Genomic DNA, 24,851 nt, shown 5'->3' with positions numbered 1-24,851 from the left:
GAAAGCGGTCTCTCTCTTTCTCTCCCTCTTTCTCTCTCTTTCTCCCTCTCTCTCTCCCCCTCTTTCTCTCTCTCTCTCTCTCCCTCTCTCTCTCTCTCTCTCACCCTCTCTCTCTCTCCTCCCCCTCTCTCTCTCCCCCTTCCTTCCTTCCCTCTCTCCTTCCTTCCTTTCCCCTCTCTCTCCCTTCCTCTTTCTTTTTCTCAAGTCAATTAAAAAATTTAAAAGAATCAAGAATTATAATATTTCTCGACCTTGAAGCAAAATCAATGCTAGCAAACACTGGACTGTTCCAATTTATGAAAGTCTACAACTGTGGTTCTCTAAGACACTATGCAAAAGAGTCACTTGGTAACAATGTCACTTTCCCTAATTTGTCACAATTCAGTGAATGCCACCCAAGATTCTCTGTTTTTACTAAATTCCCAGGTGATTCTAACGTGAGTGGTCTGCTGACCATACTTAAAAGAAAAATGATCAAGAAAAATAAAAACAAAGGCTATAAGGAGGGAGACATGATTATGTTCTTCAAACCATCAACAATATTGCATGGAAGATAATGGAAGAAATTGGGACTCTCTGACTATAAAAGAAAAGCTTCAGAAGGGACATATAACTAAAATACACAGAAAGGGCCACTTCAATAAAGAAGATGTAGCTTGGCTTTCTCTTGCTGGTCAGAAAACGTCATAGCAATGGAGACTTCAACTCAACATAAGGAAGACTCTTCATTTCTAGAGCTGCCCAACCACTGAGCAGGCTCATCCAGTGGTAAGATTCACTCACTGCAGGACCAGGAGTAGAGACTGGATGACCATCATCAGTGATGAGAAGGAAACTGTTGGTCAAGTGGCAATCCCTTTGGTAAACCTGTGCACAACCCCAATGATACCTGCTGTACTGTGAGTATCTGCTTACGAGTTTCTTTCCTCAGTTGGACTTCAGTGAGGCACGACCTCTCATTTTACCAGCTTATACACAGTGTCTGGCATGTTAAATGTCCAGTACATGGTTACTGTGAATCAAGCCTCAGATTCTAATAAATCAAGTCCCAGACTCTGCACACCTGGACTTCAGATGAGTCTCCTGTAACTCCAAAAGAAAATTTGGAATTTACAGTTATCTCATCTGGGTTCACAGCAAACCCTTAGGGAAACCCTTGCTCTTCTTCAGGAAAGTTTTAAAATCTCTTTCAATGAAGGCATTACACTTTTCCTTTACATTTATAAAGTAACTTCATTGTTTCTGTGGATGGTAGTGTTTTTTTTCTAATTCCCATTCTAATTGGTTAATTCTAGTACGTAGGAGTCTAGTATCTAATAATGTTTGGGCTTCCTTGAGAAATATCTCAGTTTTCCCAGTTTACAGAGGATTTTCCTGACTCTATTGTTTTTATATAATAGCAAATTTGCTCCTTTTCCCCCCAGCTTTTATACCTCATATTTCTTTTTTCCATAATTTTGGATGTTGCATGTACAACATTGAACAGTACAGGCGACAAGATATCCTCGTTTTATTCTTGACTTGATCAGAAAAGGAGCCAATGTTTTCTCACTAGGTTCTTTCCTCTCTTCTCTGCCATTACATTTCGTCTGTGTTTCCTAGAGTGGGAGAAGTGACTCCCATGTGACTAAGGAGATGCTGCATGAGGCAAACCACTCTGGGACCAAGTGAAGAATGTGACAAGGAGGAGAAGTTGGCTCCAAATTCACGACGGATCAGTTCACACACACGATGAACCTCTTAGAACCCACTGTCCGCATGCTGGCGTTCGGCCTCTCTCAACACACATGTGCATGCACATTAAAACCACCCCAAGAAATATTCATATGACAATAATTCATGTTTGGAATCTATTTTTAAAAGGCTATGCCACCTATGTGTCAAGATAAACTACTTCATCAGCAAACCAAACGGTATCTTCACTTCTATTTTGATTGTGGGTTGGATATCCCTAAGAGAACAGGTGTCCAATAGGAGACAACCAATCACGATGGCACACATCTTTGCCACTGTGTCCAGTAGTGCCATCTGAGTGATTGAGGTCCTCTAAGAAGAATGTCTTGCAAAAGTGTACTTTATTTCATTGAGTACCCATTTGCTGTCTAATGAAAAAATGTTTTGTTAAGCCCAAGGGCCAAAGGATAGTACCAAGCCTGGGAGATCTGTCATTCTAAACCACTGGGCCCAGACTGGCCTGTTTTTAATTCAACTTGGAAGAGTGAAATTCCACTCTTTCAAAAAAAAAACCTTAAGAGGAATAGGCCCCACAATTTCAGAGTGTTGCCCCAAGCTGGCTGTCTCGGATGTGATTCCAGGGTGCAGACTGAGTCCTCTATACTGTTGAGAGTCTCAGAAAAAGAAACCCCTAAAAACCAGATACTTTTCAATTTTGAGTGTTTTCATCTTCCATTAGCCTGAAGACAATCATGCAGACATTTTATCAGCAACAGTGTGTTGATCTTTTGATCATCCACTGTTTTGCAGACAGCGGACTATGTGGCTTATAAGCAAAAGTCATAGTGTCTACTGTTGGGAAATACTTGGTCTTCCAGGAGTTCAACAAGGAATTCCATTGTCTAAAGCATTTAAGTGCCAAGAAAAAGAAAGGCTAGGGGTAGGAATAGCAGGATAAAACCTATTTTACTTGGGATCGTTTAGGTTTTATGGTCCTTGGGTTCATCAGAATTGGGTGATACCCTGTTTGTGGGATTTTTAAAGAAAAATGTAAATTTTTCTTACATTGTGTTAATGCAGTTGATATGAGGAACTAACTGTGTAGATTTGTTAATTCAGTCATCAAGAGTTTAAGTTCCTACTATACATTAGGCAACAGATTGTACGCAGCAGTGAATACAGCAGGCAGGACTCCTGTTTTAGACAAGGGTTACGCCCTAGCAGATTCAAGTTCTAGGCAGTCTTCTCTCTGGATAGGCTGCCCCACTCTTAGAAGACTCCTTACCCCCACAGAACAGAACCTCACCCAACTTCCTGCACTCTTCATGACCCTGTGAGGACAGGTAGGGGCTGAGGTACGAAGAGTGTATCCATAAGCCCCCTCTACACGGCTATCTGTGCTTTACAACCCCACGGCAGACCTCCACAAGCCAGAGGTATAAAACCGTACAGAGTAGTAAAGCAGGGCTTCTTGGGCTGCCCTAGAAACCCTTAAACTCCTTCCATGACTGTTTCTATGGGAAAAGCCACCCAGTTCTAAACAAATGGCTCAGCAAATGCACCCTCTGCAGCATGGGCTCCGGCAACTGCCAGCTCAAATACCTAGAAACTATCTGGCACCTGCACAGAAGCTCTTGCACACGTATTTTATTTTACAGTTGGATCCTTTCCAGGGCACTTGCCAAGGCGTAATTTCTAAGAATGTCAACCTCTAGGAGTATCCTTGGAGGCCCTTCCACCAGCCAGAGTCTTAACACCACCCTAGGCTCTGGCTGCGCGTCTGCCCACAGAGAGTGGAATCCGTGCTTCTGATCAGCCCCTGGGGCAAGGTGTTTATATTTCATAGCAACCCTGTTTCTTCCTCTTCTTTTCCTCCACATGCTAAAAGAAAAGTGCCCCCGTTTTCGGCTGCCAGAACAGCTGACTACTGTCATCATTGGGAAAATTAACTGCTTGTCTCAAAGAAGGAACCGCTCTTTAGAAATGCCTGTGCCTCTCAGGATGAAGAAAAAAACTGCTCTTGGCAGTTCATCTTAGCTACAGGATGCATGTGCTGATCACACATGGCTTTTCACAGCTGAGAACAACTCCAGGCCGGGGTAGCCAGGAAATTCTCAGGGTCTGGAAAGAGGCATCGTGACTAATCACTGAACATTCAACTCCAAAGTCACTCTCACCTCCATCAACTGAGGTGCCCTTGGGTAAACCATGTGACCTTTCCCTATTCTTTGTTATTTCACTTCCTTCCTCATCCTGTTCTCTCTCCCTGGAAAGGCTGCCTTGGTTCCTCCTCCAAGTCTCAAATTTCTACAGAATGTAGTTCTGTCAAGCCTTCCCTGACTTGCCTGAAGCCCAATCAGCTTCTTTCTTACTCACACATCCCCATTCGGGACTGTCCATACCTCATTAGATCCTTTCTGACGTGGCATTATTGTTGCATATGTCTCATTGTATTTATTTTAGTTTCTCATGTTATTTTATGGTCATTTTTGGGTGTTAGGCAATGTGCTATCACTCCTATACCCACTAATATTAATGACATCATTAGTGGTATTAACAGTGTTTACAGTGTGTCAGGCCCCAATACAATCTCTAATTGTACAAAAGCCCCAGTGAGATATAATTATTTTTACCATTTTTTCTATAGTTGAGGGAAGTAAAACCAGGAAAGATTATACAAATGGCTAGTCGTGGCACTGAGAGTCAAAATAAAGTCTATTTTTCTTTAAAGTCCGTGCTTTTAACCATTACCCTCTATAGCACCCACAAATAATAGTAGATGATATTTACTAAGAGCTTACCAGATGGCATGCTCTGTACCATGTGCCCTACATACATTAGCTAACTTGATCCTCACAAAAACCCTGTAATGTAGATATTGTAATTATAATCTCAATTTAAAAAAAAACAAAATTAAGGTTCGCAGTGGTTAAATGACTTGCCCGAGGTCACAGAACTATGGAGAGTGAATTTGAATGTAGGTCCGCCTCCCGCACGGCCTGAGCACTCATCCACTGCTCTATTCCATGGCCAGATGGTAGGGTCTCTTTAATTTTTGCAAACACTGCACCGGTTTTCAAGAATAACCCCTCTGGAAACAGAAAACTGGACAGTTGCCCAGTTTTCTGCTCATGCCAGTAAACCAAATCCACCAAGCCCCTAGGCACTCACCTTAGCACATGTGTTGACCCATTAATGGTTGTGGTTGAACAGGGGACCGTCTGGCCCAGAATGGAAGGTCTTCGGTAGCGCTCATCATCACAGCAGAGGATGATGAGAAAGGCACGTCGAAAAGACTTATTCAAGAAGGCGTAGAGAAAGGGGTTCAATCCAGAATTGATATAGCCGAGCCAAAGGAAAGCAGTCCACACCTGCCCAGGGACAGTGTAGTCTATGAACGGATCCACGATATTGGTGACAAAGAACGGGGCCCAGCAGAGGCAGAAGCAACCCATGATGATGCACAGGGTCTTGGCAGCTTTGGTCTCCGTCCGCATGCGATGAGTGCTGTGCTGGTCTGCCGGCTGGGGCCTGCCCTCCGAGGGCGCTCCTGCGCGCTGTAACATCTGGATCTGGTGGGCGTGCTCCTTGGCCGTAACATAGATGCGGTAATAGGCCAGCACCATGAGCAGGAACGGGATGTAGAAGGCTACCACGGAGCAGGTGATGGCGTAGGGCTTGTTGACCATGAAGATACAGTATGTAGAGTTGGAGTTCTGGTGGAACTTTCTTTTTTCTATCTGAGAGGTGGAGGTGAGAGGGAGAGAGAAGGGGGAGAAAAAAGTGAAGAGGAAACAGAAGGAGGGGAAGGAGGAAAATCATAAGAAAAAGGAAAAAGAAGAAAAGAAAAGGAGAAATTGAAGGTAGAAAGAAGGGAGGGGAACATTGAATGAAAGGGAAGAAAGAATAAAAGGAAAAGGGAAGAAAAAAGGTTTATCAGCAGAGCTTCCTTTTTTACATCCCAGCCTACAGCACCTAGACAGAACCATGATGGTAGAAAAGGAGTGTGATCAGATCCCAGGGCTCAGAGGGCTTGTTTATCCACAAGGGGCTGAAAGCCCCAGCGAAGAATACAAATAACATAGGGGCAAAATCACTCTGTTCTATCTACCTAACCCGGGGTCGAGCTCCACCTGTCTCCTCCTACCTGTCTGCTTGCATACAACGCACCTGGGAATAAATGTCTTTGAAGGGTGACTCTTCTTCTTCACATCTATTCTAGCTATTCTTATAATCTCAGCATTTTCCAGATGAAGCTGAGTCAACTTTATAGCTTATTAACTGCTATAAAAAATCTTTTAGAATTCTGATTGGAGTTAAGATAGAATCATTGCGGAAAACTGATAGCTCTGCAATACCAAGTCTTCGTGTTCACAAACATGGTAATCCTTGCCCTTTACTGAAGTCTTTTAAAATTTATTTCAGTAATATTTCATATTTTTGTGTAAATGTCTTACAAATATTTTGTTAGATTTACTCCCAAGTACTTGAGATTTCATTCTCTTGTAAATGGTACCATGTTAAAATTCTTAATCCTCACTGATTGTAGAATTTAGTGAAATTTTTTTTGTATATTGGCTATGTATCCAGTAACTTTGCTGAATTAGTTACTAATATTTCATCTCTAGTTCTTTTGAATTTTCTCCATACACACACATGTGATTTGTCAATAATGACAATTTCATTTCTTTCTTTTCAATATCAATAACATTTTCTTCTTGCATTATTGAACTTTGACAAGTCCTCCAGGATAATTTAAAAAAAAAAGCAGTAAGATTAGACACCACTGTTACGTTCCCACTTTTAGGAGGGGAACTTTCAATATTTCCCTATTATGTATGATACTTGTAAGTTTTTGGTCAATGCTATTTATTTGAGGAAGCTCTCTTCTGAGTCTTAGTTTGATGAGAGTTTTTTTAAAAAAATAAATGGATACTGAATTTTGTCAATGCATTTTGGCAGTAATGAGATTATCATGTGGAGTCTCCCTTCTTTCTCTGTTAATACAGTGAATAACACTGACTGCATTGCATTGTGATACACTAGATCCCTTTGGAAGGATTGAAAGACTTTTGTCCCCACTCTAAACTCTGTGTGGGAACAGCTCTTAGTCACCAGCCTCCTCTAGGAATAGCCCTTGGCTGAAGGAGCTGTGTGACAAAATGGCACTAAAATACAGAAGTAGTTTGGTGTCTTAGAGTATATTATAAAATTACAGTGTATCTTTCTAATTGAATTGACATTTTATCATCATGAAATGCCTCCCGTTATCTCAAGTAATGTTACTTGCCTTACATTTATTTTATCACTGACAATAGTACAGCTACATCAGCTTTCTTTTGGTTAGTGTTTGCATTTTCTATTATTTTATATTTTCAAACTTTGTCATCTTATATTTCATGAGCCTCTCTTACAAGCAGAATATATTATGTATTGATTAGTTGATGCAAATATTGTGACCAGAGACTTGGAAGAGCCTAACCCTCTATTTCTGCTAGGAGTAAAGATTCAATATTTGCTAATTCAGTGTTTGCAGCAACTTTATGGAACCTAATTACCACGTATTCTGAACATGTGGGTTCTGCTAGCTTCCCTTTGGGCTGACTCAATGTGCAAATGATTGGAAACTTTGAAATACAGTCACAACACCATGAAGCAAAGACTAGACATGTTGACAGTGAGGAGCTGCCCCATCCCCTGGTTCCACAAAGTAAACAGGAGATGCCTCTCATTCTCATAAATGGACATACATTCCTTAGGTTATTTCCCTTAAAAATTCTACATCAGAAGGTAAAAATGCTGCGCCCTCAAAAGTTTGTGCTTCCAGCCCTGGCTGGCGTAGCTCAGTGGATTGAGCACGGGCTGTGAACCAAAGTGTCACAGGTTCGATTCCCAGTCAGGGTACATGCTTGGGTTTCAGGCCATGACCCCCAGCAACTGCACATTGATGTTTCTCTCTCTCTCTCTATCTCCCTCCCTTCTCTCTCTAAAAATAAATAAATAAAATCTTTTTAAAAAAAGTTTGTGCTTCCAAAGGTTCTCTCCATTAAGGAGTAAGTTTAACACAAACAGTAAGAGCTTAGTCTCTGGAGCCCGGGAAGCTTGGGCTTAGATGCGGCCCCCACCCCTCCTGCCCCACATGGCCTTAGCTAATAAGTTCACCCTCTGATCCTCATTCCCTGAGGACAATAATAGGATCTACCTCACAGTCTTGTCGGGAGGCCTGAGTGAGGTTCATAACAACAGTGATTCAATTCTCATGGGACTCAGCACACAGTAAGTGTTCAACCTTTGTTGGTTGCTATTTCCTGGTTGTTAGAAACTTAAATTTCATTTCCCCCAAGAACGATACAACTGAAAGTTTGAAAGAAGAGGGATAGGATTCAAGAAAAGATCCATACAGTCCCTTGTGTGGGTTCCCTTTTACTTCTCCACTCCCGTGTCCCCAGCATTCTCTCAGAGGCCCTGGGAACTCTTGTTCTGACATACCACATGCAAATCCTCGCCCAGCCTTGGTTTGTGTATCCTTTCCTGGACAAAGAACAAGGCAAGATTAGGGGCTGAGAATGGGGTAAAGAGAAGAAGAGGCAGTTCCTACTCTCACTGGTTCTGCTGGGCCAGAGCTTGCTCTCAGTCTCTCTTCTCCATTCCCCTTCCTGCCACAACATCTTCCTGGGATCAGCTTTAAAGTGACAGCCTGACTACTTCCTTAGGGAATATATATCCCTGGTGATGAATCCAGACCTTAGCTTTTGATCGCTATCACAAAGTATGTCTGAGCTGGATGACTCTTAATAATCACCTAGACAGAAGGCGGTAAGTGCCTGACACATGCTACCATGCTACTCTCCTGCCCCCTGGGACACACCATTCTCCACAGGGGACCCATGGATCTGCTCATCACAGCCCTGCAGGAGGTGGGCCAATGAGAGGACTGGGCTCAGGGTTCAGCTCTCAACTCTTGGTTCAGGGCTCGCTTCATTCTCCAGAAGCTTCCACTGACATGACATGATTTCTGGGGATCACTGAAAATCTCAAAGACTCTCAGCATGAAACAGGAAGAAGACCTCTTGGAGCACTGAAGTCTGAATGCTAAGCTTTGAACACCTGTTCTGCTACTTTCTAGGCATATTACTGGGCACATTGCTTCACCTTTCTGAGCCTGACTTTTCTCATCTGGATGAGATGAGCCAAAGATACTGTCAGGATTATAGGTAAAGAATTTTGCATTTTTTCTGGCATACAGTAAAGCATTAAAAAATGCTAGCTTGCTTTTTTGTTATTCTTATGGCTCAGACCACTGTCAGAGTCTTTCTTGGGATATCCACCCAACTTGATACTGTTTGTTTATTTGGAATCCCAAGCAAACGAAGTGAATCAGACAGTTCACCAGTGGGAATGTGCGTGAGGCCTACTCACCAAATCAATTATGCCAATGTTATTCCAGCCTTGCATTATAGGCAGAAAAGAGATAAACATGGGGATGAGCCAGCAGCCTCCCAGCATTAATGCGATGCGCAGAGGGGTCATCTTGTTCCTATAGACCAAAGGCTGGCAGCAGATGGCATAGTACCTGGAGAGAGAATGGGGGTGGGTGCCAAGGGAGGGGAGGAAGGAGAGGGAGAAGGAGGGAGAATCATCGATGAGAGAGAAGAGGGGAGAAGGAAGGGGGAGAGGAAGGAGATATGAAGAGGAAATATTGGGAAAGAGCAACATTGGAGGGGGAAGTAAAGAATAAAAACAAGGAAGAAAGAAAGGAGAAAATAATGGGGAAGAGGGGGAGAGTGGGGAGCAGAGGAAGGGAAGGAGAAGGGGGAGAGAAGAGAAAGAAGAACAGAGGAAAGAAAACAAGCAATTATACAGCAAAATGTTATATTGGCCGACAAGTTTCTGCTAATATAAACATACACGTTAGATCACCTCTGAGAGTCATTGCCTGGAGTCAGCCCCGCATCCCTGTCCCTCTCCCAAAGCCTGAGAAGCTGCACACACAGCTGAGGGTCTGCTCTGTCTCAGCTCAGCTCCAACACTACCCTTGTGCCTGAGCATTTGGGGGGCTTCAGGCCAGCCCTCCGGGCCTCAGCGCCCAGGCATCTGTGGTCCTCTTTGGTAACAACCTAAGGTGGCCCGACATCTGAGCTCTAAGATCTGTGTCTCAGATTTGTCCCCATTCTCCTGATCATCCTTTTATACTGAAGGGATGCTCTAAGTCAGTGTTCCTTACACTGTGGTCCAAGGATTCCACCCTGTTCCCCTACATCACACTCTAACCTGAGGAGGCCTATTTAAAATGCAGATACCAAGGATCTCCTGAATCAGAGCCTATTGAAGAAGGACCTGGAGTTCGCGTTTTGACAAGCAGAAGCCATTGCTTCTGTCAGCTAAGTATGCCCAGTCCCTCGTTCTCGGCACATACACTTCCTGACGGACGTGTTGTTGGGTAGGGCCAAGTGACTGGTCTGGTCAACGAGTGGTGAACAGAATTGATATATCTTACTTCTGGGCTGGACCACTTCGTTGTCTCTCTAAGGATGCAAACTTTCAAATGTTTTCTGTTTCATCATTTCCTGCCGTCTGACAGAGACCACCTCACCCCTGTTTATCAGGGTCTGCTCTTCCTCACAGGACTCACTGTTCATCTTTGAGTCCATGTTCTGCCTACCGTACTGACTTTGCTCTTACTTCCAGACAGAGATGCAACCTGCCCCACTCAGGGACCAAGTCCCTAACTCCCAGGCCGTCCCTTGCATGGTATTCCGGCCTTGGAGATCGCCACTTCTGTCTCCAGGAAATTCACGGGATGGGGCAACAGGCAAAACATCACAGTAGGTCTATCAGTGATTTGTCTTTGCAAGATTCTGAAGATCACATGCAAAACGACAGCTTGGAGGCTAAGTCTGTTCTTTAAGATTTTGTACCATTCGCTGATGAGCCACCCCCTTCTGCCCCTCATTTTAGGTAGTTCACTTTGTTAATTTTCTCCACCTCTTCTTTTCTTTTCTTAATCCCAAGCATAACTAATATAACAATGGCTGTATTTTTTGAGGAGGTGGTGGTGGGATGAGTTGGAGGGGGTGGAAAGAGAAGGAGAGCCCAATGTTAAAGCCTGAGAAGTGGATGCCTCGGGAGATGGGGGGATTATACTTTTCCTTCTAAGGCACCAAGGAACAGCTAGCTGGCCATGCTGTGCTTCCTGTAGGCAGGCTGAAGCAGACTGCAAGGAACAGCAGACCAAAGAATGGAAGAGGGGGATTAGTCAGGAACTCATTTTTCTCTCTCTATAAAACTGACATGGTAGCCAACTCTAAATATAACTCAGTAATGGAAACAATGATGGTTAGCTGGAGTTTCCTCCATGCTCTTGACTTTTAAGAAAGGCAAGTTATATCAGAATGGCCAATTTTTCTGAATGGATATACTGATAATCATCAGAGGTTTATTATTAACATGGAGATGATGAGTTAGGTATGTGTGAAAAAATATACGTTTTTTTTTACAAATTTTGCCCCCCACCTCATTCCTGCTGGAGGACCTAGATTAGACATTTGGTTGTGTCCATTAGCATCCTGCTTCTTTTTTCCTGGCAATAGCATCCAAAATCTTTGGGAAATTATCTCTGGTTTGTTGATGCAGTGGTGTTGGGAAAGCAAATGATGAGGCTGTGACATTTCCAGTCAAGGAGTCACCCAATCAGACAGTCTCCTGGGACTCCAGATGTCAGGCAGAGTGACACGAAGATGTGAAAGGCAGGACAGGTGCCCCTATTCCTGTAGCAACCTCCTGGTGGGGCTGGGAGTAGCTCCTTTCCTTGGGTCTTTGGGAAGCCATGCTCTTGACCCTTCAGTTGCTCATTCTGTAGCTTGTCCTTTAATTTAATATGCTGTGTCATATCTCCCCTGTGAATTCTCTTTGTGCTTAAGTTGCTGTTACAGGTGGAACTGTGCCCCCCTCCTCCAAAAGGGATGTTGAAGTCCTGAGCCTCGGTACCTTGGAAGGTGACTTCATTTGGAAATGCGATATTCATAGAGCTAATCAAATTAAAAGGAGGCCACTAGAGTGGGCCTTCCTCCAATAGGACTGACCTCCTCCTAAAAAGGGAAATTTGGGCACAGAGGCAGACATGCCCAGGGAGATGGCCCTGTGAGGACAGGGGCCTGGAATGATGTATCCACAGGCCAAGGAACACAGAAGATTGTGAACAGACCCCCTGGAGCTAGGAAGAGGCAGAGAAGAGCACCTACTTGATTTTATGGGTTCAAATTCTCACCGAGGCCTTGGCACCCTCAAGGCAGTGGCCCTAAGTCAGCCACCTTGTGTCCTTCCCATACCTTGTCTCATACCTTCCCAATCTTCGCTTTCTAGAAAAGAACCTAGAAAAATATCCTTTTGAAGGCCACATTCAAGAATCTAAATTAAGTAGGTGAAAATAAATATTATTGAAAAAAATGATGAATAAAAATTAAGTTCTAGTCCTGACTGATGGAATGTCCTTAAAAATTCTAACTGTTGTCTGTAAATCAAGGACCAGATAGAAATCTGATGCTTTGTATCTATCATGGTTGTTTTTTAATTCTTACATTGGGATTATATTACCCCTGCTAATAACTAAATTTTGATCCTACCATGAACTGCCCCCAAAACACATGTCCGACACCATAAGACAGAAGCAGCTAGTTAAAATTTCAGGTTCTTTGGAGGCCAGGCAATGTACCCTGGCTGAGTTAATGATAATAGCTACTATCCATTTACTTAGCAAGGACTCTACCTGCATGACCTTTTTCAACCCTTACTACCACTTTTGAGACAGGAACTGTAATGTACCCCTTTCACAGGTCAGCAAACAGAAACACAGACTGTCAGCATTTGTCCAAGGTCCCACAGGTGGTAAAAACCAGAACCAGCCCGGCAGCTTGAATCAAGGGCCAGGATGTTAACCTCATTACAGCCTTTGAGTCTGCTACCTGCCCTAAATCCCCAAGAGGTCATTCCATTTCTTTACAAGCCACTTTGGGAAGAACCACAAGCTTTCGAACTGCATGCTCTACTAAAGGGGCTGAATCACAACACACGGAAGAGAAAGGAATGTAGGTTCACAACCCAGGTGGACGGCAGCATAAATGAATGCAATTCTGCCAAATCTTGGGAAGGGACTTATCTGCGGGGTCTGTTCCCTTGCTTTTCGCTGGACATTTGCCATCCTTCTTTAACTAGAAAACTTTTACAGAGTGGCTAAATGAATGTTCAAATGGCAAGTGAGGTCCCAGATGGCCAGGATGAACTAAAATGTGCAAAGTTATTTCTTATGCAAAACATTTCAAACTATTGCTTATAAAACTCCGTTCAAACTGCCTTTGGTAGACCAGCCACCAGCTTCCCCAACCGCAGCCAGGTGTGAATATGTGATCAAATTGCCTTTAAATGTCTCTGGGGACATAATTTACCTTGACAACTCTGAAGAGACAGTTGTTTATTTTAAGCTCCACGCTAATCTCCTCCCCACTCCTGCAATTAAGGAAAATTCTTCCTCCTCACTTCCTGCCCTCCTACCACAGGGAAGGAGCAAACTGAACAAGTTGGAATTCTAGACTTTCTGAATTGATGAGAGATTTTGGCTTTATATCTTCACATCAGGGGGCCTTAACCATCGATTAGCTCTATAGCCTTAGGCTCGGTTACTTCACTTCTCTAAGATCCAGCTTCCTTAGTGTAAAGTGTGGGTCATTTTGTCTACTTCATTGATTAACTAAGGGAACTGATGAAATAACATGTTCAAAACTTAGGACGTTCCTAGGACATAAAGCTTAATAAATAGCAGTTATTAGTTACTCCCATTCCCTCTCATCTTTTATATACAGGGTGGGGCAAAAGTAGGTTTACAATTGTTATATGAAAAAATAATACAATAATTAATAAATAATAATACAGGATAAACTGTTTTGCAGACTCACAAATGTAAACCTACTTTTGCCCCATCCTGTATATTTGTTTCGTACATATTGTGAACAGATTCAAATACAGTTTGTTTGTTTTTTAAAAGATTTTATTCGTTTATTTTTACAGGGAGGGGAAGGGAGGAAGAAAGACAGGGAGAGAAACATCAGTGTGTGGTTTCTTCTCAAGCGCCCCCTGCTGGGGACCTGGCCCACAACCCAGGCAGGTGCCCCGACTGGGAATCAAACCAGTGATGCTTTGGTTCACAGGCCAGCACTCAATTCACTGAGCCACACCAGCCAGGGCTCAAATACATTTTGAAACCAGGGGCTTTTAAACTATTTAACAAATAAAGTAGAAGTCTCTTGGTTCAACATCACTCCCAGTAGTGGATTATAAGAAACAGAAAGGTGAATGAATTGATCCCTAAAGAAGAGCAGAGGCATTGAGACCATACTGACTGCCTGTAATGGGGCTGATTACCTGTAGCATCCTCTCAAGGACTTAATCCAGGCCCAGCCCTCCTTCCTGAGATGGATGAAGGTGGCCTCCTGGAAGACCACTGAGACCAAATCTCTCATCAGGGTCAGCTAATGAGAGACACAGCAACTACAGGAGAGGAGAGATGAAGTAGCAGCTGGCTGCTAAGACCCAAGGGTTGGAATGGAAGCAGGAAAACAGAAACGTTTCACCAGATTCACTTTTTCACAAGTCCTAATTCATAAAGCACAGAGAATGGTCTTTAAAATTTAGGACCAAGGGGATGAAGAGCTCTACTCAACCAGCCCACATATGAGTTACAAGGGGACTTTGCCTGAAGCAAGAAAATCAGTAGGTTCCTAGCCCCAGCTCTTTCATGGACTACCCTTCCGACTTCGGGGCAAGTCCATCGGTGTCTGCTTTCCGTGTATAAAAGGGGAATTAATTACATCCGAGTTTTTGTAAGAGGCTGTCGTTGTGACGAATTAAAGATGGTCACACATTCTCTGACACTCCTCCCACCCAGAGATGGGGAGTCTGCTCCGCCTTCTCTCCCGGGTCTGGGCTGCCCCGAGACCGCTGTGACCAACAGAGCGAATTGGAAGTGCTATGTGCCACTCCTAGGCCTATTTATCAAGAGGACTGTTGGTTTCTCGAACCCATGAGCGATCATATAAAAATACCTAACATGTATGAAACATGAGATCACATATAGAGACCTGGGACCACATGGAGAGAGGTCCAGTTGAGCTCAGCTTTCCAGATGACCCTACCAAGGTACCACATGTGTGATGCACTGCCTTTCACATTCCAGGCCAGGCCAGCCTCCAGCTAAACACAACCAAGTGACTTCAACCAAGCACATATTCCTGAGGCACAGAATTGTGAGATTTAATAATAATGCATTGTTGTTCAAGTCATTAAGTTTGGGGGTAAATGTTATGTGGCCACAGACAAGCATACCATGAGTAAACAGGCATATATAGCCTAGGGTAATTGTGGGGTTCACTGGCTGGGTACCAGTTCCCTTTCCAGCAGGTGATCCAGCCAAGCACTGTGGCAGAGCTCTGAGAAAGAGATTGGTCTTTCTGCTCTTTGGTTTTGTTACATTTTAGTTCTTTGAGGAGGTGGACAAGAGAGAAAAACAGCAGTAGCTTCAAGAAGGAAAAAAAACCACCCAAAACTAAAAAGCCTTTCACTTTGGTTTCCAACAAGCTTGGCAAGCTGTCAGTCATTTGGAGGATCAGTAAAGAAGGCCCCCTCCCCCACCCAGCACAGGGATGTTTGCTAGGAGACAGGGACAGAAAGGGAGGCTGAGGATGTAGCCAAGAATGGAGGGAGAACTTTGGGTTTTGGGAAGGAAAAATGACGGGGGTGGGGGATCTCTACTCCTTTCTGTAGAGATCTGGGGGACACTAGATGGAGCCTTTGCAGGAATCACAGCCCCATACGCAATCTGCAGATTTAATGTTTACTGTGTTCCTCTCGGTTAAATATTCCTCTGTGCCATCCTGATAAGAAAACTTGCAAGAAGGGGAGTACCAGCTGGCTCGAAAAGTGCCTGAGTTATCATAGACCAAAGGAAAAATCTGCCAAAAATGTCACCTGAAAACATTTTGGCAGGGCTAACTGGATACACACAAAGGTCAGCAAGATATACTTCATGACATATAAGAGCTGAGCAGTCTGCCAACAGACACTGGATGGCTGTCCCATGGTCCTTTCCAGACTCAGCTCAACGGTTGCATCTCCTGGGAAGTTCTTTCTGGCCCCCCAAAGGTGCAGGAAGAGACTCTTCTCTGTCAGAGATCTGAACTGGTTCCCCAGCTCCACCCTGGTTTTTCAGAATACCTTGTATATATCTGTGATACAGCAGTTCTCTCGCTGGGTTGTGTCTGTTCATTTTCTTCTCTGCAGCTACACCTACTCCTGTTCCTACTGCACACACCGCCCATTTACTGAGGGGACTGTGTGTCAGGAAGTGCATTCTATGTCATATCTAATTCCTTATAGCGGCTTTGCAAGGCAGCTGTCACCATGCACATTTTCTTTTCGTTTTTAAAAATCTTTTTAAGATTTTATTTATTTATTTTTAGAGAGTGAGGGGAGGGAGAAAAAGAGAGAGAGAGAGAGAGAGAAACATCAATGTGTGGTTGCTGGGGGCCGTGGCCTGCAACCCAGGCATGTGCCCTGACTGGGAATCGAACCTGCGATGCTTTGGTTTGCAGCCCGTGCTCAGTCCACTGAGCTATGCCAGCCAGGGCCCACCATGCACATTTTCAACATGAGAATACTCAGGCCCAGAGAATTGAATCCATTTGCCCAATGTCATGGAGCCAGAATATGGAAGAACTGAGACTTAAACCTACGTGTGCTGAAGCCCATGCCCTCATCATGCCAGTACCTGGGCAAGACCAGGCAAAAGCTTCACCACCAGGACAAGGAAAGAAAATATGCAGTGTCCTATAAGCTTTGTAAGCTGGGGACACATAGAAAAAGGGCATACTTAAGGATGAATTTGAGAGATCATAACTAAGAAGCCACTGCAATGATCCAGAAATAGGATGGGGAAAAATGTCACGAGAAGAAGGTGGATTTGAAAGATATTTATGAAAATGCAGCAATGATTTGTCATCCAGCTGGTCACATAGCTAAGTAAAAGTCGACCTCAAGGAATTACATTTAAGTGACTTTCGATGTAAAAAGTGGAAGAGGACATTAGTTTATGATAGAAATTTCCACACTCGAAGCACCTCAAGTTTGAGAAAATAGGAAGATGCTTAAGGCAAGATGTTGAAAAGACTGTTCAACAGAGTCCAGAGGACCCCAGGGCCTGTATGGGATAAGACTGCAGGAGAGACCAGAGCAGAGGGGCCCATGAAGCCAGAGGATGGGTGTCTCTCCAGAGAAGAGACACCTAAGGCTAGAAGGCTGAGGGTCTCACCTTGGAGGACACAGCTATGGAGCAGGAAGTGCAACACAACTCTCAGTGTCTGAGGAGGCACCCACAACAGCCACTCATTTGCATTTGGAAATGAAAAAAATAATAGCATGATACTCATGGCTAGCACTTACTGAATGTTTACTAGGCGCCATGCACTGGTTTATGTTCATTGCACGCACTCAGTAATCTACCCTTCCCAAACTCCAAATGCAACATACTATTATTAACATAGCTTTACTGATGGGAAGCTAAAACCCAGAAGCTTTAAGTAACTTGCCCCAAATCACACAACTGACAACTGGTCAACCTGGCACTGAATCCAGGCAGTCTAACACAAGCACCTCAGGCCTCTTTTTAACCACTGGCTATATGGAGACTCTTAAAGGGGCAGGAAAACTAACACCAAAGTTACAGCAAACAGCCACAAGTCACCTGTCTAAACATGCGAGAGGCAGCTACTGTGAGCCTGTGAGGAGAACACAAGAATGGAGGAGACGAAGGCTGACAGTCAAGGAGCTGACAGTCTGGGGTGATACAGACAAAGCAATTACTAAACTGGGGGATAACCGCTATGCCTGTATTTAACATTCTGTGGGGGCTCGGAGGAAGAAACAACAAATCTCCTTTGGGAATGAAGCCTGGCCAGTGGGTGGAGAAGGTGACACCTTTTATCTGAGTATTGAAGAAGCATGTAATTCACCAGGAAAAAGAAAGAAACTCAAGACACGGGCAGCAGCACAGAGTTATGAGGAAGTACATCACATGCAGAAGTGACAGCAGATCGCTGTCATTGGGATCTGAGATGGGAAAGGAGACTGCGGACCCCTCGGCAACAGCACTGAAAGACAAGCTCAGGATTTGGCCTGTAGTTGATCACGTGTCACTAAAATAACCTCCGTGACTTCGCACATGCTGTTTTCTGGAACTGTCATTCTCTGCACCTCACCTACTGACGTCTACATCATCCACAGATCCCAGCTTCAGTCTCGCTTCTTCTGAGAGCCAACCCTGAGCTGGAGGCCACATGCTCCGACAGCTCCTTGGACTTCTCCTTATTCTGTTTCAGTGACCCCCAATTTTACTGTAATTGCCTATCAACTGTCTGTGTTCTCTGTTAGATTAAAATCCCTTTGACTCAGAGGATTTTCTGATTGTTCACGACTGCACTTCCAGGGCTCTCTGCTCAGCTCCTGGCAATTAGTAGGCACTCAACATATATTTGATGAAATGAATATAAAAGTAAGATTCATTTTCCCTGGCATGAAATTCAACTCGGCAAATATCGCCGTGGTGTAGAAAGCATGAACCTGCCCTCAAGGACCAGGTGAGAAGGGGAAAAGTGCACCATGCTTTCCTTGCAGAGATGCATCTCAGTCCTGTTGGGAGAACAAATGTAATTGTGTGACATAAGTTCACAATGGCAGACACTTTTCATTTACACAAAATTGTGCTGTGCTCCAGGGATCTCATTAAGAAATACAGAGACACTGCATGGGATAAAATGTGCAACCTTTGAGTCAGAATTGTATGTTTTACAAAGTCAACCTGTTTTCAAAGAAAACCGGTGATGGAGAAAGCACTGGAGGATTTTTGCAGTTAAAACACATCAAGTTTCTGGGCTACCAAGAGGAAGGGTGACAGTTCAGATAGATGGACATGTCCAAGAGGAAGCCTTGCTATGCTATAGAGAACACCATCCTCAGTGAGCTGAAATAGATTTTTTAAAGGGAACTGCACTTAATGGCTAATATAGAACAAAGTACCCCAGAGAAAGAAGACCAGAGTGGTTAATTCTGCAGACTATGGCACATGAAGCCAGAGGAAGGGTCTAGTAATGTTTAAACCAATATAACCAAGACTTGGGGGTGACACATCTCTATGTCTTGTTATGGAGGCTTCATAAGGATACCTGTAGATCCTTTGGCCCGCCTAAGAGAAGTTGATGCCCATTCTCGTCTGTCCAACAACTCTCTTTCCAGCAGGAACTGCCATTCGCCAGTGCTGTATGTTGTGGGAAAGCCCACAGTCATGGTGCCTCATTTCTGCCAAGCAACCAAATGTGTCATCCCCACACCACAATGATTGGTCAAGGGAAGAGCGTTTGACTCCAGCAAAGCCAGCCAAAGTTCTTCCCTGAGAAAGAGCATTTCGGTTTCTCTTCCAGTGGACTCAAGAGTTAAGAATGGTTTAAGACAAGACTCATGTTGCTTGAGACAAACGGAGAGAGCTAGACTGGATGATATTGTTCAAATTCTTGAGAGAGCCACATCTGAAGCCAGACTTTTGAGCTAATGGAGCCAACTGAGTTATTTTCTATAACATGCTGCTGAAAAAATACCTTACTAATATAGCATTTGAAAGGCAAGTTGGTAAGAACACTACAGTCAGGCAATTCATTGGGGTATACACAGGGAAAGCCCTCTTCGAAGGCTAGTTTAAAATGTAAGTCCATTTGGGTAAGCTAAAAATATATTCATATAACGAGTCTGCTTACTGCACATAAAATAAATGGAATTTACAGGGAGCTACTATTTACAGTCACTACCTTAGGGTGTATAGCCGTGGAGACAGTGAGAAAGAATTGGGGACGCTTTTATGTTTTACTTGTGAAATAATGATGTTTTGTACAATGCTCAAGTATTATGTTCTTAGAAAACAGCGATGATCAGAAAAGACATTGTTGGAACAGATCAAACCCAAGGTCATGGAGATGGGTGCGAAGGTCCAAGGAGGGAGAATCTGCTGACAGGTGGGGGTGAGGGCTCCGTGGGTGGGTGGGGGGCGCTGGGGGTGAAATCTAGGGCATCCTGTGAGAAAGCAGAGAACACACCGCTCAGAAGGATTTTCACATTCCTGGGAGCGCCCTGGCTTCAGAGGGAACCCCCAACACTGCAGTCAGGATGCTCTCCATCGGTGAGGAATGTGCTGGCCCAGGAACACTCTCTGAGCGAAAAGGTTGCTGTGAACGCGCTTGCGTTCGAGAAGTGTTAACTTCCAGCAAAGAGAAAATGGCAGCTTAAAACATATGGTTCCAAAATTAGTAAAAGTGGGGCTTTCCAACTCCAATTTGACTGACCATCCAGTCTGGCCAGCACCACCCCCAGTGCTGCCTCCACATAACCACCACTCATATACACTCAGATACAAACATCTACCTATTTATTTCATAAAGTGGTATTATTCTAAACATTTAAGTCTGAAACTAGCTTTCCTTTTCTCTCACACAACACACCAGGGATATCTTTCTAAGACAATATGCAAAGCTATTCCTCATGATTTTTAATGGCTGTATTAGAATACCCCACTTTTAAAACAACTACTCTGTTACAGATACTTGGTTTTCATTCACTACAGAACCTTAGCTTTAAAATAAGCAATGGGGAACTTCCGGCCAAGATGGAGGGGTAGGTAGACACACTGTGCCTCCTCACACAACCAAAAGAAGGACAACAACAACTTAAAAACAAAAACGACCAGAACTGACAGAAAACTGAACTGCATGGGAGTCTGACAACCAAGGAGGTAAAGAAGACACATTCATCCAGACCAGTAGGAGGGGCGGAGTCAGATAGCTGGGGTGGAGAGTGCTCACGGCCAAGTGGAGGCTGGCAGACCCCGCGAGGCAGTGCATTGTGGAGGGGCACAGCATGCAAGGTGGCTGGTGGACTGGGTGGTCCCACATTTGCGCACAGATAAACCAGGTGAAATTGGGGAGCAGGATGGACCATACAACCCAGGGTCCCAGTGTGGGAAATAAAGCCTCAAAACACTGATTAAAAATGCCTGTGGGGGCTGAGGTGCTGGCAGAAACTCCCAGCCTCACAGGAGAGTTCGTTGGTGAGACCCACAGGGTCCTAGAATGTACACAAGCCCACCCACACAGGAATAAGCACCAAAAGGGCCCCATTTGCTTTGGGGGAGTAGTGGAAGTGACTGAAATCCAGCAGAGAGTGGAGCAAGCACCATTGTTCCCTCTCGGACCTTTCCCCCACATACAGCATCACAACTCAGGGATGTGGGTTACCCTGCCCAGGTGAACACCTAAGGCTCTGCTCCTCACTACCTAACAGGAGCATCAAGACAAAAAAAATGGCCCAAATGAAAGAACAGGTCAAAGCTCCAGAAAAAATACAACTAAGCGACAAAGAGGTAGCCAACCTATCAGATGCACAGTTCAAAACACTGGTAATTTCAGGGGACAATGGGAAGGATTTACAGGAACAAATTTAAAGGACACATGGACAAAACCAGGGGGAGGGTGGTAATGGGAGGGAAGTGGGGAGGGTTGGGAGGGTTGGCTGCATTGGAAGTAAAAGGGAGAAAACTGTACTTGAACAATGATTAAAATAAAATTAAAAAAAACAATGGTAATCAGGATGCTCACAGAATTGGTTGAATTTGGTCGCAAATTAGATGAAAAAATGAAGGCTATGCTAAGTGAAATAAAGAAAAATGTACAGGGAACCAATAGTGCTGGGAAGAAAACTGGGACTCAAATCAACAGTGTGGACCAAAAGGAAGAAAGAAACATTTAGTCAGAAAAGAATGAAGAAACAAGAATTCAAACAAATGAGGAGAGCCTTAGGATCCTCCAAGACATCTTTAAACATTCCAACATCTGAATTACAGGGGTACCAGAGGGGAAGAGGAAGAGCAACAAGTGGAAAACTTACTTGAACAAATAATAAAGAAGGACTTCCCCAGTCTGGCAAAGGAAATAGACTTCCAGGAAGTCCAGGAAGCTCAGAGAGTCCCAAAGAAGTTGGACCCAAGGAGGAACACACCAAGGCACATCATAATTACATTAGCCAAGGTAAAAATGAAGGAGAGAATCTTAAAAGCAGCAAGAGAAAAGGAGACAGTAACCTACAAAGGAGTTCCCATCAGACTGTCAGCTGATTTCTCAAAAGAGACCTTGCAGGCAAGAAGGGGCTGGAAAGAAGTATTCCAAGTCATGAAAGGCAAGGATCTACATCCAAGATTGCTCTATCCAGCAAAGCTTTCATTTAGAATGGGAGAGCACATGAGGTGCTTCTCAGATAAGGTCAAGTTAAAGGAGCTCATCATCACCAAGCCCTTATTATATGAAATGTGAAAGGGATTTATCTAAGAAAAAGAAGATAAAAAGCATGTATAGTAAAATGGCAGCAAACTCACAATTAACTACCATACCTAAAACAAAAACAAAAACAATCTAAGCAAACAACTAGAACAGGAACAGAACCACAGAAATGGAGAGCACATGGAGGGTTAGCAATAGGGGAGTAGGAGGAGGAGAGGGGGGAAAAGGTACAGAGAATAAGTAGCATAGATGGTAGGGAGAAAATAGGGGGAGGGCAAGAATAGTATGGGAAATGTAGAAGCTAAAGAACTTACAACACATGGATATGAACTAAAGGGGGGGAATGTGGGAGGGAGAGGGTGTGCAGGGGGGAGGGGAGTGAAAGGGAGAAAATGGGACAACTGTAATAGCATAATCAATAAAATATATTAAAATAAATAAATAAAAATAAAATAGGCAATGGTACTCTGTGCTTTAATGCAGTTTGACCTCTCATGACCCATGCTATGGAATGTATGAGTTTTAATTATGCTTTAGAAGTTATTTTTAATGAGGCAATAGCTTTCATTAATAGGATTCAATTCTCAGTACACCCAGAAGCACTGTGGATGGAGAATGGTCGTTGGGGAAATGTTGTTTCATAATGTTTTGCTTTGATCTAGGGGTCTGCCATCTGGGTGGAATTAGGAATCGCAGTGAGCATTCTTGCTCAACAGGCACTACCCCTCATGAGTCATCTCCAAAGATTCACCGCAGCTCTGGAGAGGAGGACAAGACACTTTGCCAGGAGTCCTGTGATGAATGATGACATTGCACCTGACTGAGACATGCACTCTGTGCTTTGCCCCAGCCCACCCCAGCCCACCCCAGCCCACCTGTCATAGGAGGGACATGGCAAAAACAGAGCTAGGTGATATATGCAATCATACTCTACCAGGCTACATTGTTGCCCTGCAGTGTCCAGGGTGGACCTTCCAGCCCAGTGAAATACCATTCTTGGGACAGGGAGACAACTGGCAAGTGACCCAGGCTCACAGAGAAAAACAAAACCACTGGACTCCATTTTAGTCATGGCATTGGAGTGTTTGATGTCTGCTACCAAAGAAGAAAATGAAATTATTGGCAGCATTGTTCACAAAGAGAATATGCTGAGCACTCCAGTTGTCCAACAGTGTTTACCAAATACCTAAATCAGTATTTACATAATTACTGGTTAATGTCCATCTCCCACATTAAAAGGTAAGTCCCATGAGGGCAGCGACCTTGTCTTTATTCACATGCTTGTGCTTTCTCCCATTGGGAGAGGCAGAGACATTTAAGAAAAATTAAGTGTGGTTTTAACCATAATTGTACTAAGGTCTCCAGGGAGAATGGATCTGATGGGGCCAGAGAGGGCTTCTCTGTAGGCAAGAGAGGATTGAGCTAAGGTCTAAAAGGCATACAGGAGAGGAAGGGGCAAAGGAACTTTCCAAGCAGAGAGAGGAGCCGAGGTCTCGAGATGGCTGAGCACAGAGCACTAGAAAGGGAAAAAGAAGGCCAAGGTAGCTGCAGCCAGAAAGCAAGGCTGGCAAAAGGCATGAAATGAGGCTGGGGCACAGGGAAGAGCTCAAACCCCTACAGACCAAGGAGTTTGGTATTGATCCCCAATGCAATGAGTAGCCACTGAAGGGTCTGCAGCAAAAGAATGACAGGATCAGAGTTGCATTTTTCGAAGATAGCTGTGAGGGCTTGTGAGAGGCAAGTGTCTTGGAAGGGCATAAAATAGATGTGGAGGAACAATCAGGAGGTGGCTGCAGTGACTCCTGCAAAAGATGGTGTTAGTGTGGACTAGGATGATAGAGATGGGGAGAAACAGACTGGGTTCTGTTCAGGAAGGAAAACTAATAGGACTTATTATTTAAATGTAGGGGATAAAGTAAAAGCACATTAAGAATAACTACCCGGTTTCTGAATGATGCAGCTGCTAGAGCTATTCACGGAGAAGAAGGTCCAAGTTTGGTAAGAAAGTTGGTGAGTTTCATGCATAGTTAAGAGAAACTGAAATTGACATCCACTAACATTGAGTGCTCTGCCAGCTGGGCCAATGCTATGCCTTGAATGGATTATCTAACTTAATCCTAACTGCAACCCTGTAAAATAGGTGTCATTGCCCCCGTTTTTAGAGATGAGAAAATGAGACTCAGAAAGGCTTGACAAACTTATCACCAATCTCAGAGCTAAACATGGGCAGATCTGGGATTTGAACCAAATCTTGAGTTCTAAAGCAGATGGTTCTTAATGACCAGCCCGTACTGCTTCGTGACAACTCAGGAAAAATTTCATGATTTCAAAAGAACTTGACAGTTAATACGGGACTCGGAAGCGAAATCTATGCAGGGAACCTTGAGTCCTTCTGTCAGAGCTGCCCGGAGTGAACTCCACATCAGAAAGAGATGCTACTCTTCCCTCCATTCTTCGCTCCCTACCTGGCTCGTTTGCTTCCCCTGGCTTCTGCCCAAACCTCAAGGCCACCTCCAGATGCCCTGATCCCTCAGCTTTGCCTTCTCCAAATTCATGTGAGCAGTGATCACATGCAGGCTACCCTGGAGGATGTCTATGCATTTTCTACTTTCTTACCTTCCATTATTTCTGATGTGAACTTTCACACGGTATATACCAACTGTCTGAAGAAGTCATTCATGTACTGAAGTCAGATTATTATAAACAAGCTAATAAACACAAATGTCAAACTGTGATACACTATTTTGCCGGTCTAGCTGT

At 44.0% G+C, this 24,851-nt stretch overlaps 1 protein-coding gene across 3 annotated transcripts in view; it reads right to left on the bottom strand.

The window, feature by feature from the left end:
- HTR4 (5-hydroxytryptamine receptor 4) overlaps positions 1-24,851 on the bottom strand; it is a 143,095-nt gene that overhangs the window by 40,608 nt on the left and 77,636 nt on the right. For all 3 annotated transcript variants that reach the window (XM_045826198.1, XM_045826183.1, XM_045826189.1), the window contains exons 5-7: positions 9,094-9,247; positions 8,164-8,205; positions 4,846-5,414 (exon numbers count right to left, since the gene is read on the bottom strand). In XM_045826198.1, coding sequence (XP_045682154.1) covers positions 4,846-5,414; positions 8,164-8,205; positions 9,094-9,247 — 765 coding nt within the window. The remainder of the gene's footprint in view (positions 1-4,845; positions 5,415-8,163; positions 8,206-9,093; positions 9,248-24,851) is intronic.

The sequence above is a fragment of the Phyllostomus hastatus genome, unplaced genomic scaffold, assembly GCF_019186645.2.
Source record: "Phyllostomus hastatus isolate PE091 unplaced genomic scaffold, TTU_PhHast_1.1 phas_contig_150, whole genome shotgun sequence".
NCBI classification, from domain to species: domain Eukaryota; kingdom Metazoa; phylum Chordata; class Mammalia; order Chiroptera; family Phyllostomidae; genus Phyllostomus; species Phyllostomus hastatus.
The sequence above is the reverse complement of the archived record's forward strand: the minus strand, read 5'-3'. Positions and strand labels throughout refer to the sequence as shown.